Below are 12,474 nucleotides of genomic sequence, written 5' to 3'. Positions count from 1 at the left end.
GCCTTGGATGAGAAAGTGGAAGGGTGTGTTGGTAAGTTTGCAGATGACATGAGTTGAGAATGTTGTGAATAGAGTAGAAGGTTATCAAAGATTACAGTGGGACTTTGATAGGCTACAGAGCTGGGCTTAAAAGTGGCAGATGGATTTCAACCTGGAATAGTGAAGTGATTCACTTTGGAAGGTTGAATTTGAAGGCAAAATACAAGGCTAATGACAGGATTCTTAAAGGGATCTTGGGTTCAACGTCATAGATTCCTCAAGTTGCTGTGAAAGTTCATAGGGCTATTATGAAGACTTATGATGTGTTGGCCTTAATTATTTGGAGGGTTGAGTTCAAGAGCTATGAGGTAATGTTTATAAAATCCTTGTTAGAGCACACTTGGAATATTGTGTTCAGTTCTAGTTGCCTCATTATAGGAAGGATTGTGCAAGCTTTGGCAAGCGTGCAGAGGAGATTTACCAGGATGCTGTCTGGATTGGAGAGCATGCCTAATGAGGATAGGCCGAGCATGCTAAACTTTTCTCTTTGGAGTGAAGGAGGAGAAAAGTTGGCTTGATAGAAGTGTTCAAGATGACGAGAGGCATAGATCAAGTAGATAGCCAGAGAGGACTTCCCAGGGTGGAAGTGGCTATTCCGAAGGAGAATAATTTTAAGGTGATGGGGAAAAGTATAGAGAGTATGTCAGAGATAAGCTTTTTACCAAGAGATTGGTGGGTGTGTTGAATGTGCTATTAGGGGTGCTGGTAGAGATAAATGCATTGGGGACATTTTAGAAATCCTTACATAGGACATGGATGAAGGAAAAATGGAGTCAATGTGGGAGGGATTGATCTTAGACTAGGTTAAAAGGTCGGCACAATATCGTGGGTTAAGTGCCCTGTACTGTGCTGTAATGTTCCCTAACCCTAACCCTAACCCTACACAACATCGTGGGTTAAGTGCCCTGTACTGTGCTGTAATATTCTTGTTCTATTTTATAATCAGAATCAGGTTTATTATCATTTGCATGTGTCATGAAATTTGTTAACTTAGCAGCAGTTCAATGCAATACACAATCTAGAAGGAAAAAAACAAAATATAATAATAAGAAAATAAATAAATCAATCAGTTACAGTAAAAAAGTGAGGTAGTTTTCAAGGGGTCAACGTGCATTTAGGAATCAGATGGCAGAAGGGAAGAAGCTGTTCCTGAATTGCTGAGTGTGTGTCTTCAGGCTTCTGTACCTCCTACCCGATAGTAACAGTGAGAAAAGGGCATGCCCTGGGTGCTAGAGGTCCTAATAATGAACTCTGCCTTTCTGAGACACCGCTCCTTAAAGATGTTCTGGGTACTTTGTAGGTTAGTACCCAAGATAGAGCAGACTAAATTTACAACCCTCCAAGATGGAGCTGACTAAATTGGTTGTGAATAGGGGATTTTGACAGAGATGAGCAAATAATCTCTGTGGAAATTAGGAAATGTTATTTTCCATTAACTCACAGGTGGAAGAATGAATTGGCTCCAGCTGTATTGGTTCCTGGGATTGCCTACTTTTCTCTTTCTGACAATGATGAGGAAGAGGAGATCGCCTACTCTGTTTAAACCATTTGAAATGGAAACAGGATAGTTTTGTGCCCTCAGTCTACACAAGAAAATAACACAATCAGATACAGACATGCGTGGAGTAGGCCCTCACTCTTCATCGAGGCCTTCTACAGAGACTCATGGAAGCAGCCATCAGAACCAATGTGTACAATAGCAGGTGTGATAAGCAAATCAGTCTTCAAGTCAGTCTTAAGGCGGATCCCTGCAGACCCATGCTTCTGATGATTCTACTTGCTAATGCCCAATCACTAGAAAATAAGATGGATTATCTGTTTCTGAACCTGTGGGAGATGAGAGACTGCTGCACACTCATCCTGACAGAAATGTGACTCAAGGACACCACAACAGACTTGGCTAGAGACCCATACACAAGGTCTGAATGTCCATGCCACTAAGAACTGATGTGTGAATGCCTCAGTACTAATTGTTGCTGTAGCTGTGATTGTTATTGTTGCTGCTTACATTCCCTGCCCCTGTGCTTGTACTGGGGAAGTGTTGCAGGAGCTTTACGGCACCACTGGTGATCGTGTACCCACTCATCCCAATGGCATCTTCATTGTTGCTGGTGACTTCAATCATGCTAACTTAAAAACAGTTCTGCCAGAGTTCTACCACCACATCAACTTCACAACCAGAGGAGAGTTTATATTCAGACTGGTTTATATCAACATTCATGGAGCCCGTAAGGCTGTCCCTTGCCCTCACCTTAGATACTCTGACCACATATCCCTTTTGCTAATTCCTGAATACAGACTACCAGTTAAATGGGTCAAACCAGCTTACAGGGAGATCAGGACCAGGCTACAAGGTGCCACCTCAGTGCTGTAGGACTGTTTCGAAAGCATGTACTATAATCTCATCAACGTTAATGAGTATGCAAGATTGGTGAGTGGCTAGATAGGAAAATACATTAAGAACATTACTGTGATTAAACACTACACTGCCAGGGCAATCCAGAAGCTGTGGAGGTTTATATACTGCTTAGGGATTGGGATGCTGCCTTCAGATGAAATGTGATGACTCTAAGGTCAGCAAGAGCCATGTTTTCCCATGCCATCAGGAAGGCAAAGCAAGAGTGCTCACAGAAAATTCACAGAATGTGGCAAGGTATGCAAAACATAACAGATTACAAGCCCACCCTATGCATCGACGTTAGCGACACCTCCCTTCCTGATAGTCTGAATGCTTTCTATGCACGATTTGAGGCAATGAGTGATTTGGCTGAGAGGAAAACCCCCTCTACCCCTGAGGAACAGGCATCCTGTCTGGCCCCATTCAAGGTGAGGAGGGTCCTAGCTGGGGTACACTTGACCAGGTATATTGACCAGACAATATACCTGGTCAACTGGTAAGGAATTGTGCGGCCCAGCTAAAAGAGGTCTTAAGAGCCTGTCCCTGCAGGCTTCATTGAAGCCATCATGATTCCGGTGCCTAAGAGAGTGGCAGTAACTGGCCTAAACAATTACTGCCCAGTGGAACTGACTTCAAAAATCATGAAGTGTTTTGAGCAACTGGAAATGAATCATATAAAGTCCCACCTTCCATCTACATAGGATCCTCTTCAGTTCGCCTAACGCTCAAACCAGTCCACTGATGATGCCATAGCCTTGTCCCTCCTAGAAATCAATACATCATACACCAGGATATTGCTTATTGACTTCGTCTCAGCATTTAACATTATCATCCCTCATGCTGGTGGGTAAACTGTTATTGATGGGACTCAACACCCCTGTCTATAACTGGATCTTGGACTTCCTGATGGAAAATCCCATTAGTTTGAGTTGGCAGCAACATCTCAAGTTCCTTCGTGCTGGGCACTGGTGCCCCCCCACCCCGCACCACTGTGTACTCTGCTGACTCCCGACTGCACTGCCAGAACCAGCGCAAACCACATCATCAAATTTGCTGATAGTACAACAGTAGTTGGCCTCGTTAGCAACAATAATGAACAACATTAAAAACAACAATAAAAGACGAGAAGGCGGAGTTAAAATGGCGCTATACGGCAACGCCTTTGCTTGCATTTTCGGAAACAGCTCTATTTCCATCTTTAATATCTTTATTTTGCCCTTTCAGGGTTCTTTTGAAGACCCTAACCCAGAGTTACATGCAGACTTCAGTGCTTTGTGGGAATGGGACCCATTCTTAGGGTTTCAGGACTGGTCACTATCCGACATGCCAAAGATTCGGGCCTGAGAGTCTCGCTTGTATTTGGAAGCCTAAGATCTTCAGGCTCTGGAGGTGGGTGGATCGAGAGTCGGTGTCATGGCAGGAGACTCGTGTCGTCAGGGGGGCCGGAAAATCTTTCACTGTGGGCCCGAAGACCCGAGATCTTTGCAATCTTCAGGCACAGAGCTCATAAAAAGCAATGAAATGGACTTTTAACATTGTAAGCCAGCGAGTTGTTGTTATGTTTCCTGCTCACTGTGAAAATGGGGGACACCTCCCTCTCCCTTATTAGGGAGAGAGAGAACCTGTGGTTTGTCAAATGCAAAGTCTTTGGGGTAACTGCGAGCCTGTGTCTTTGCTATTGCCTAGCTCATGCCTGTGCTTGGTGGTGGTGCTGATGCTTTTTTTTGCCGGTGGGGGGAGGGGGGGTTGTTGCTCGCTGCTGCTTACATGTGGGAGGGGAGAGTTGGGGGGTACTTTAGGGTTCTCACGTTTAACTGTCATTCATTCTTTGGGGCACTTCTCTGTTTTCATAGATGTTTGCGAAGAAAAAGCATTTCAGGATGTATTTTGTATGCATTTCTCTGACATTAAATTGAACCTTTGAGTGGACATGCAGAGAGGAGGTAGTAAGGTATGAGAACTACAACCTGAGTCTCAACACGAACAAGACAAAGGAAATGATTATGGACTTCAGGAAGGCACAAGTTGATCCCTCTCCATTGCACATCAATGGTTTTGACATAGAGAGAGTGAAGAGCACCAAGTAATCTAACCTGGACCCACAGCACTGCCTCATTAGTCAAGAAGCCACAGCAGTGTCGACACTTTGAGGAGATTGAGGCATGCAACGCTCTCCATCCACATTCTAACAATTTTCTACAGGAGCACCATTGACAGTATCTTGACTGGCTGCATCATTGTGTCGCACAGAATCTGCAAGGCATCGGACCACAAGACATGGAGAGGATAGTAAAAATCGCCGACAGGATCACTGGGTTGCTCCCGCCCCAATTTGTAACATTTACCAGGAGCATTGTACATGAAGGGCCCAAAGCATTGTTCATCTGTATCACTCATCCCACAATCTTTGACCCACTACCATCATCAGGGCTAGGACTATCAGACTGCATAACAGCTGCTTCCCTCAGTCTATGGGACTATTGGACACCCTGCGAGCCGTTTACCCTACTATTTACCTGTGCTGTGCACTGCATGCATTTTGCATTTTATTAATATATTTATGCTACTATTTGTTTTATGTGGTGTTCGTGATGTATGTTTTGTGGGTGCACCGTGGTCCAGAGAAATGTTGTTTTGTTTGGTTGTGTGTGTCACAGTCAGATGACAATAAACTTGAATATTTTCAATAAAATGTCTGAAACCAGATCTCCCTCAGCAGGAAACACAGGAACATCTGGATAGGGAATAACTCATTAAACAAGTTATATTTAGGGAGGCAAAGATGGAAATGGGTCCCTGTGGTGGAAATTAATTCCATGATCCAGTGTGGTGGGGGTTCATGTTGAAAGCTGAGGCAAAACCAAAACCTAGTGGTACCTGGCATGAGCCTCTTCACATGAAACACTGATATTGCAGGAAAATGTTGATTATTTTTTCTTCATTAAAATCTGGCAAAGTGAGTTTCTATAATTTGAACAATAATTGCTGCACAACAATATTTACTGCGTCTTGAACATACATCGTGTATTGACAAAATCCATGACTTAAAAGTTTGGTGGTTAAAACTTGCAAGTCACTTACAGGGAGTTGTTGAAATAAGACCATTAAAAAAAACTTATTAGTTTAGTACTGTCAGAATTTTAGTCAGATGTGGTGGTCCTGGTATGGATGCTACGTAGCCTCTTTGTTGATGGGAATGGAACAAAGTCAATGAGCAGGGTGTGTGGGATCCTTCATGATCTTATTGGGCCTTTTCATGTATATATGTCCTTGCTGGTGGGTAGGCTGATGCTGGTAATGTGTTTGGCAGTTTTGACTACCTGTTGTAGAGGCTTCCTGTCTGCAGGGGTGCAGTTTCCGTACCATGCAGTGATGCAGCTCATTAGGATGCTCTTTACTGCACATCTGTAGAATGATGTAAGTATAGATGTGCATTGTCCAGCTTTCTTCAGCCTCCTCAGCAAGTGGAGACATTGGTGAGATTTCTTAATTATATAGGATATGTTCTGGGACCATGAGAGATTGTGCAGGATGTGCACTCCTAAGGGTTTGAAACTGCTCGCCGTTTCCACTGCTGTACTGCCAATGTAAAGAGTGGTGTGAATTCTCATGAAGTTAATAACCATCTCCTTTGGCTTGTTGACATTGAAGAAAAGATTATGTGCCTGGCACCAGGCCTCAAGCTCTTCCACCTCTTCTCTGTAGGCTGTCTCATTGCTGTCGGTGATGAGCCCCACCACTGTCATATCATCAGTGATTACTCTGTGTTTGGCCATGCAGTCATATGTGAGTACAGTGTACAGCAATGTGCTCAGAACACAGCTCAGGGGCCACCTGTGTTGAGGATGATAAGGATGGAGGAGTGGTTGTGCATCCTGACCAGCTTGGGTCTGTTATTAGGAAGTATAATACCCATTTGCACAGTGGTGTATTTAGACCAAGGAGTAAGAGCTTGTTCAGCGAGGTCTGTGGGACAGTAGCATTGAATTCCAAATGGAAAACCAGAAATTGCATTTTGACATGAGTGTCCTTGCTTTCTGGTGAGTCAGGGCCAGGTACATGATGGACGCTATGGCATCTGTTGTAGAGCAATTCTATAGGTAAGCATTTTAGTGAGAGCCCAATGTGAAAAGAATGGAGTTTTTGATATGTGGCATTAGCAGCCATTCAAGGCACTTCATGATACCAGGTGATACTCATTTAGTTCTGAAAGTGTAGAGTTCTGTGGTACAGAGATGACGGTGACTGATTTGAAGCATATGAGGATAACTACCTCATCCGTTGACATCAGTTGAAGATGTCCATGAAGACATCAGTGAGTTGCTGTGCGCACTTCCTATGTACTCATCCTAGGATGTTGTCTGGCCCGGCTGCCTTATGGGGGTTGACTCTGCAGAGATCTCCTTACACTTGCTGTTGTTACAAATAGTGGCTGCTCACTGGGGAGAGAGGTAGCTTTCATGGCCAGCATTGTGTAGTTTAGAGTGTCAGGGAAGGAGGTGTCACTATGTACAGTCAATGCTGTTACATAGTCAGTAATGCCCTTGATGCTCCTCCACGTGTGCCGAATAGGTGGTTTTAACCCTTTTGATGCCTAAGATTTTTTTTTTTCCCTGGTGCTTTCACCAGACTTGAAGGCAGTGTCCTGGGCTTTGAGCACATCTTAGCATTCAGCCAGAGCTTCTAGTTGGGCCATGAGATGATCGTTATTGAGGGATTGAGCATCATTGTCTGCACAGTTCCTGGTGTAGCTGATGACAGATGAGGCATATTCCTCAAGATCTGTGTCTTTCCATTTGTGGTGCCCTCCATGAACATCTGCTAATTATTCTTTTCAAAACAGGTTAACTGGCAGATAAGTAGTGAAATGAAGCAAATTTGGCAAATTAATCTATTGGACAAATCAGTTGTGAAATTCTCATAATTGCCTTAATGTTATTGATCTTCCTGTCATTGTAAATTGATTATCAATCATTGCCATTTACTGGAGACATATCATCTATTATTAGACCTCTATCCTGCATATAAATAACAACATAAAATTAACTATTTGTTTTGAATCATCTAAAGCTTTTGATCTGCAAGGTAGAATAATTGAAGTTTTGATTTTCATTGTCCACAACGGTGAATTTTCATACAATGTACTATTTAAGTGCAATAAGTATAATTTTGCTTGCCTACTTAACACAAAAAATGTTGCTCTTCCTCTCAGATTTTAATACAAAGCTTAAAAAAAAAGAACCCATCCAGGCAATTTCAGATTGTGAATTTTGGTTGGAATACATTACACCCAATATTTACTTAATGTAGTAGATTTCACCTCTTTCAATTTCTCATACGACTTACAATCCAAAAATATTGAAAGGCAAAAATAATCACTGTACAGCTTTTAAAATTCAAGATTACAATTACACTGTTTTTCACATTTCAACGTCATAAGGATACTCAATCTGTCTGTCCACTCTTGTGCTTCAAAGCAGCTCAAAGGTCGGGAATATGAATGATTAAAATTTATGGAAACAATGCAGCAAACAAGTTTTTAAAAAATGTATATCATTTGTGAAATTGTTTCTTCATGTGTACCAAATTGCCTTACTGATTTTTACTCCCCCCACCCCCTCTCTCTTTTTGATAGCATCTGCAGCCTTGGCATTGTCTGACATTCCATGGAATGGTCCTATAGGTGGGTAATTTTTCTTGTTAGGACTTGTGAGGTCAAGATTTATTTAATTATTACAGGTTAACATAAAACATGATACGGTACAGTACAGGAACAGGCCCTTCAGCCCATGATGTCTGTCTATCCATTCTCTATATATCCATATGCCCATCTAAGAGCTACTTAAAGTCCACTAACTATCTATATCCACCACTACCCTGGCAGCCCATTGGAGGTAATAACCACTCACTGTGTGTGTGGAAAAACAAGCTTTCTGTGCGCATCTCCCTTAAATGGCCTCTTTTCACCTTGAATGTTAGATTCTGTCTACCCTATCTATACCTCTTGTAATCTTATAAACTTGTATCAGGTCTCCCCTCAGCCTTCAATGCTTAAGAGAAAACAGCCCAAATTTTTCCAACCTCTTTTTGTTTATATAGCTCGTACCTGTATTCCATCATCCCCAAAGTTTCCATTATCATCCTGTACTGGGGAAAGCAATATTTCTCACGATACACCAAGTGCAGTCTAATCAAAGTTTTATACATCTGCAACATAACTTCCTTACTCTTATGCTCAAAACTTCAACCACTTATGGCAAGCATGCCATGTCGCCTTCATTCTTCTGTTTACTTGTGTAGCCACTTTCAAAGACCATAGGATTTGGATTGCAAATTCCCTCTTCACATCAGTGCTGTATAATTTCCCCTTGTATTTGATCTCACAAAGTGCAGTACCTCATACTTGCCCTGATTAACCTCCATCATCTGCCATTTATCCACCCATGTCTGTAACTGATCTATATCCTGCTGTGTCCTTTAATGATCACTTTCACTGTCCACAACTCCACAATCTCTGTGTCATCTGCAAAATTACTAACCCACCAAACTGCTTATTCATCCAAGTCATATATATCAGTAATTTCAAAGGACATGGTCATGGACTCTCCAGACAGAATGACTCACTCTTGTCTTTTTTGGCCAAGCCAATTCTGAATCCAAACTATCAAGTCACCCTGTATCCCATGCATCTTAATCTTCTGGGTCAGCCTAGCATGAAGGTCAAATGCTTTCCATAAGCAAACTGATGAATTAATATCATGCAATGTAAGGTGGCGTTTGACATTTGCAGGAACCCCAAGGAGTAACTCTGTCATCTCATTAGCAAGTACCAACAAAAGCATGTTGCTAGGGTATCCAAATAATGAATTGGCATTTGAATGCAGTTTTGGCAGAGATTTAGAACAGGGAACAATACTGCACTGGAACAGACCCTTCGGCGCACAGCATTGTGTCAGACTGAGTAAGCTGTTGACACTAATTCTTCTGCATGTGGTCTGCTTCCATGTATTCTGTGCATATTCCTGTGCCTATCTAAGAACCTATTGTACCTGCTTCCATCACGACCCCTGGCATACACCGCTGTGTTTTAAAAAAAAATCTTGCCCTACACATCTCCTTTAAATTTTCAGCCGCTCACCATAAATGTAATCCCTTGAGTATTGGGCACCTTGACTGTGAGGAGAAAGATACTGGCTGTCTATCTATGGCTTTCATTATGTTATAAACTTGTCAGGTCTTCCCTCAGCCTCTGCCACTCCAGAGATAACATCATCTGTTTATCCACCTTCCCTTTACAGTATATGCCTTCTAATCCAGGCAGTATCATTGTAAACCTCTTCTACTTCCTCTCCTCCACATCCTTCCTGTAAAGAGTTGACCTGAATTAAATGCAATATTCCAGATTGTTGAACCATTTTCTTAATAAATAAATAAAACAAACTATTTTGTAATTTTATTCTGTAAAAGATCAATGAAATATGGGGAGGAATGTACATTTCCAGTTATGGGGAAAAAGTGGTAATAAAGCTACAATTATTAATATTTAAGCTATTATATTAACAGTTTTAAGCTGGCAATATGATATTTAATGCAAACTTGTATATCATTTAACTAATTAGGTAATAATCAATTCTATCTGCATTTGTTTGCTGTTGCTGTTCAAAAAGTCTTGAGCTATGTGTTTAAAAATAACTGTACATTGCTCCCTTGTTATAGGTGCTGTAAGAGTTGGTCTTGTAGATGGAGAATGTGTAATTAACCCAACTCGGAAAGAAATGGCATTGAGCACTTTAAATTTGCTACTGGCTGGAGCACCTCAAAGCCAAGTAGGTAAGTATTTATTTATTTACTGTAATTTGCCTGTAAATAAAAATAATTTATGCAATGAAGAATTTGCATTTTTATATTTGTTAACCACATTTAAAATTTGCATTTGTTCTAATTGGAATGCTAATATAATATTTAATGTCATTTTTAGCTATTTATATTAAAAGAATAAATTGTGTTGACAGTTAGCTTGGGTATCCCTTAATTTCATTTAATTCCCTATTTTGGTCCATAAATTAGGCCAGAGAAATAATAATTACAATACAGTAATCAGGAAAAATTATTAGTTGGTAATGTAATTTTTATGTTTTAAAATATCTTTTAACCAGTATGCTGCAGTATTGTAACCCACTGTAATCTCACGCAGCGCGCTACTAAAGAAACACACTGAGGCAGAGAGAGCTGAACTCAGAATGCCTTTAATGATCCAAAATCGCGCGCTTAAATCTCCCCTCCCTTGGCACCTGTGACCCGCGAGGCGGACTGTCCCCGGAAGGTCCGCCCCGAGCGGATAGTTCCAAACACACTACCGCGTGTCTGCCAGTGGCTCCTGATGGCGGTTCGAGTCTCATGTGTGCGGGCTGCCACACCACTTTAAAATCCAATTAGATGAGCTGTGGTATATGACTACAATAATTTTCAACATGGCCAATTCCATTTTCTTTAACACTTTGCAAGACATTTTTAAACATGCTATTCTGGGAGGAATATTATAATGCCTGATTTGGCAATCACAGAATTTCTACACTTGATTTATGTAATAAACCTATAGTTAGAAATGCTGTGCAACCATGCTTCAATAATTCCCCATGATCACTGCAGCACTTTAAAGGAAAGGGCGTTATTTATGGAAAGTAGGCTTGTAATGTAGGAAGTATAGTGATTAACTTCTCCCAAAATGTAGGCAAAAACAAGTAGAACTCAATATCTCAATGAAGAATGGCACTTCCCCATGGAATCTACACAGTAGACTCACCACTATAATGTGGAAGCAGACCTTTACCAATAAAGTGTTTGAAAGTTACCTGCTTAATTGCTACATATGCATAGTTCGAATTATGAATAGCATGATTTCTGCATCTTTAACATTACTGCATTCAAGCAAATGTGTCAGAGTACAGCGGGTCACAAATGAAAATTTGGATCCACACTGCATGTGTCAGGTTTTAAATGACATTCCATTGTTTAGTGCATAAATACACTGCAGATGGGTTAGAATTTTGAACTCTATATTTGCTTGTATAGAATAAATTCAAGGAAATCATTGGAGAAGTCATACCACATGTTATCTTTAATCAATATTCATAATAGAATTCTGCCAAGTAGCTAATGAATTGGAAGTCCTTAAAATAACACTGCATGAAGACACGTTATCTATTGCATGTGGAGATAAATTAGATCAGTACATGCACATTTTGTACAGGAACATTGTGAATTATGGTTACCCTATGAAGAAATTTTATCCGCAAAGTTGTGCGTGAAATTTTAAACACTGACTCCTATCAAAGTATGAACTGTAATGGTAATCCTCTTCAGTTAATGATAGTAATTTGAAGCAGTTAACTTTAGTACCATAGAATAGATTGGTTGTAGTCTCCAGGTATGAGAACATTGTGTAGAAGATTACAATTGGAGTTCCCAGTTTAATTGGAGTCAGTTTTTTAAAGTTCATGCATAACTTGACAGATAAAATTGGTGTAATGAGTGGCACCCAAAGAGAGAAGTAAGTCAAAGCCATGACATTGAAGGCACCCAGACCACCTGTGAGATTTCCACGAGGACTTTTGCATTGGCTTTTTACACACGTTAAATTAGAATAGGCACCTTAATTCATGCTGGGATACACCTTCATCAGGCAATAAAGGAACCTCCTGCATTTGCGCCCATGCGGTAATAGTCTTTTGCAGCAATAATTTGTGCAGTTATTGATATAATTAACACATTAATAACTTCCATATACAAGCATGTCATGTGCTCAAATTGGACAGCAGCACAGTTCACCACAGACCACCAATTTGAGTGATTTGCCTACAGAGTACTAATCCCTGAAAATGATAATTTTTTACTGAAGCTTTTGGGCAGAATATAAGAATCAAGAGGGAATAGAATTTCTATGCTGTTTTCTCTCTTTTCTGTCATTGGAGAGATATGGATTTTGTAAGAGCAGAATAAATTGTAACTTTGACACCTTATCCAAACATCCTGATGTA

At 40.8% G+C, this 12,474-nt stretch overlaps 1 protein-coding gene across 4 annotated transcripts in view; it reads left to right on the top strand.

The window, feature by feature from the left end:
* pnpt1 (polyribonucleotide nucleotidyltransferase 1, mitochondrial) overlaps nucleotides 1-12,474 on the top strand; it is a 68,706-nt gene that overhangs the window by 17,039 nt on the left and 39,193 nt on the right. For all 4 annotated transcript variants that reach the window (XM_073051029.1, XM_073051030.1, XM_073051027.1 and 1 more), the window contains exons 7-8: nucleotides 8,073-8,120; nucleotides 10,154-10,267. In XM_073051029.1, coding sequence (XP_072907130.1) covers nucleotides 8,073-8,120; nucleotides 10,154-10,267 — 162 coding nt within the window. The remainder of the gene's footprint in view (nucleotides 1-8,072; nucleotides 8,121-10,153; nucleotides 10,268-12,474) is intronic.

The sequence above is a fragment of the Hemitrygon akajei genome, chromosome 7 (genome assembly GCF_048418815.1).
Source record: "Hemitrygon akajei chromosome 7, sHemAka1.3, whole genome shotgun sequence".
Lineage (NCBI taxonomy): Eukaryota > Metazoa > Chordata > Chondrichthyes > Myliobatiformes > Dasyatidae > Hemitrygon > Hemitrygon akajei.
The sequence above is the reverse complement of the archived record's forward strand: the minus strand, read 5'-3'. Positions and strand labels throughout refer to the sequence as shown.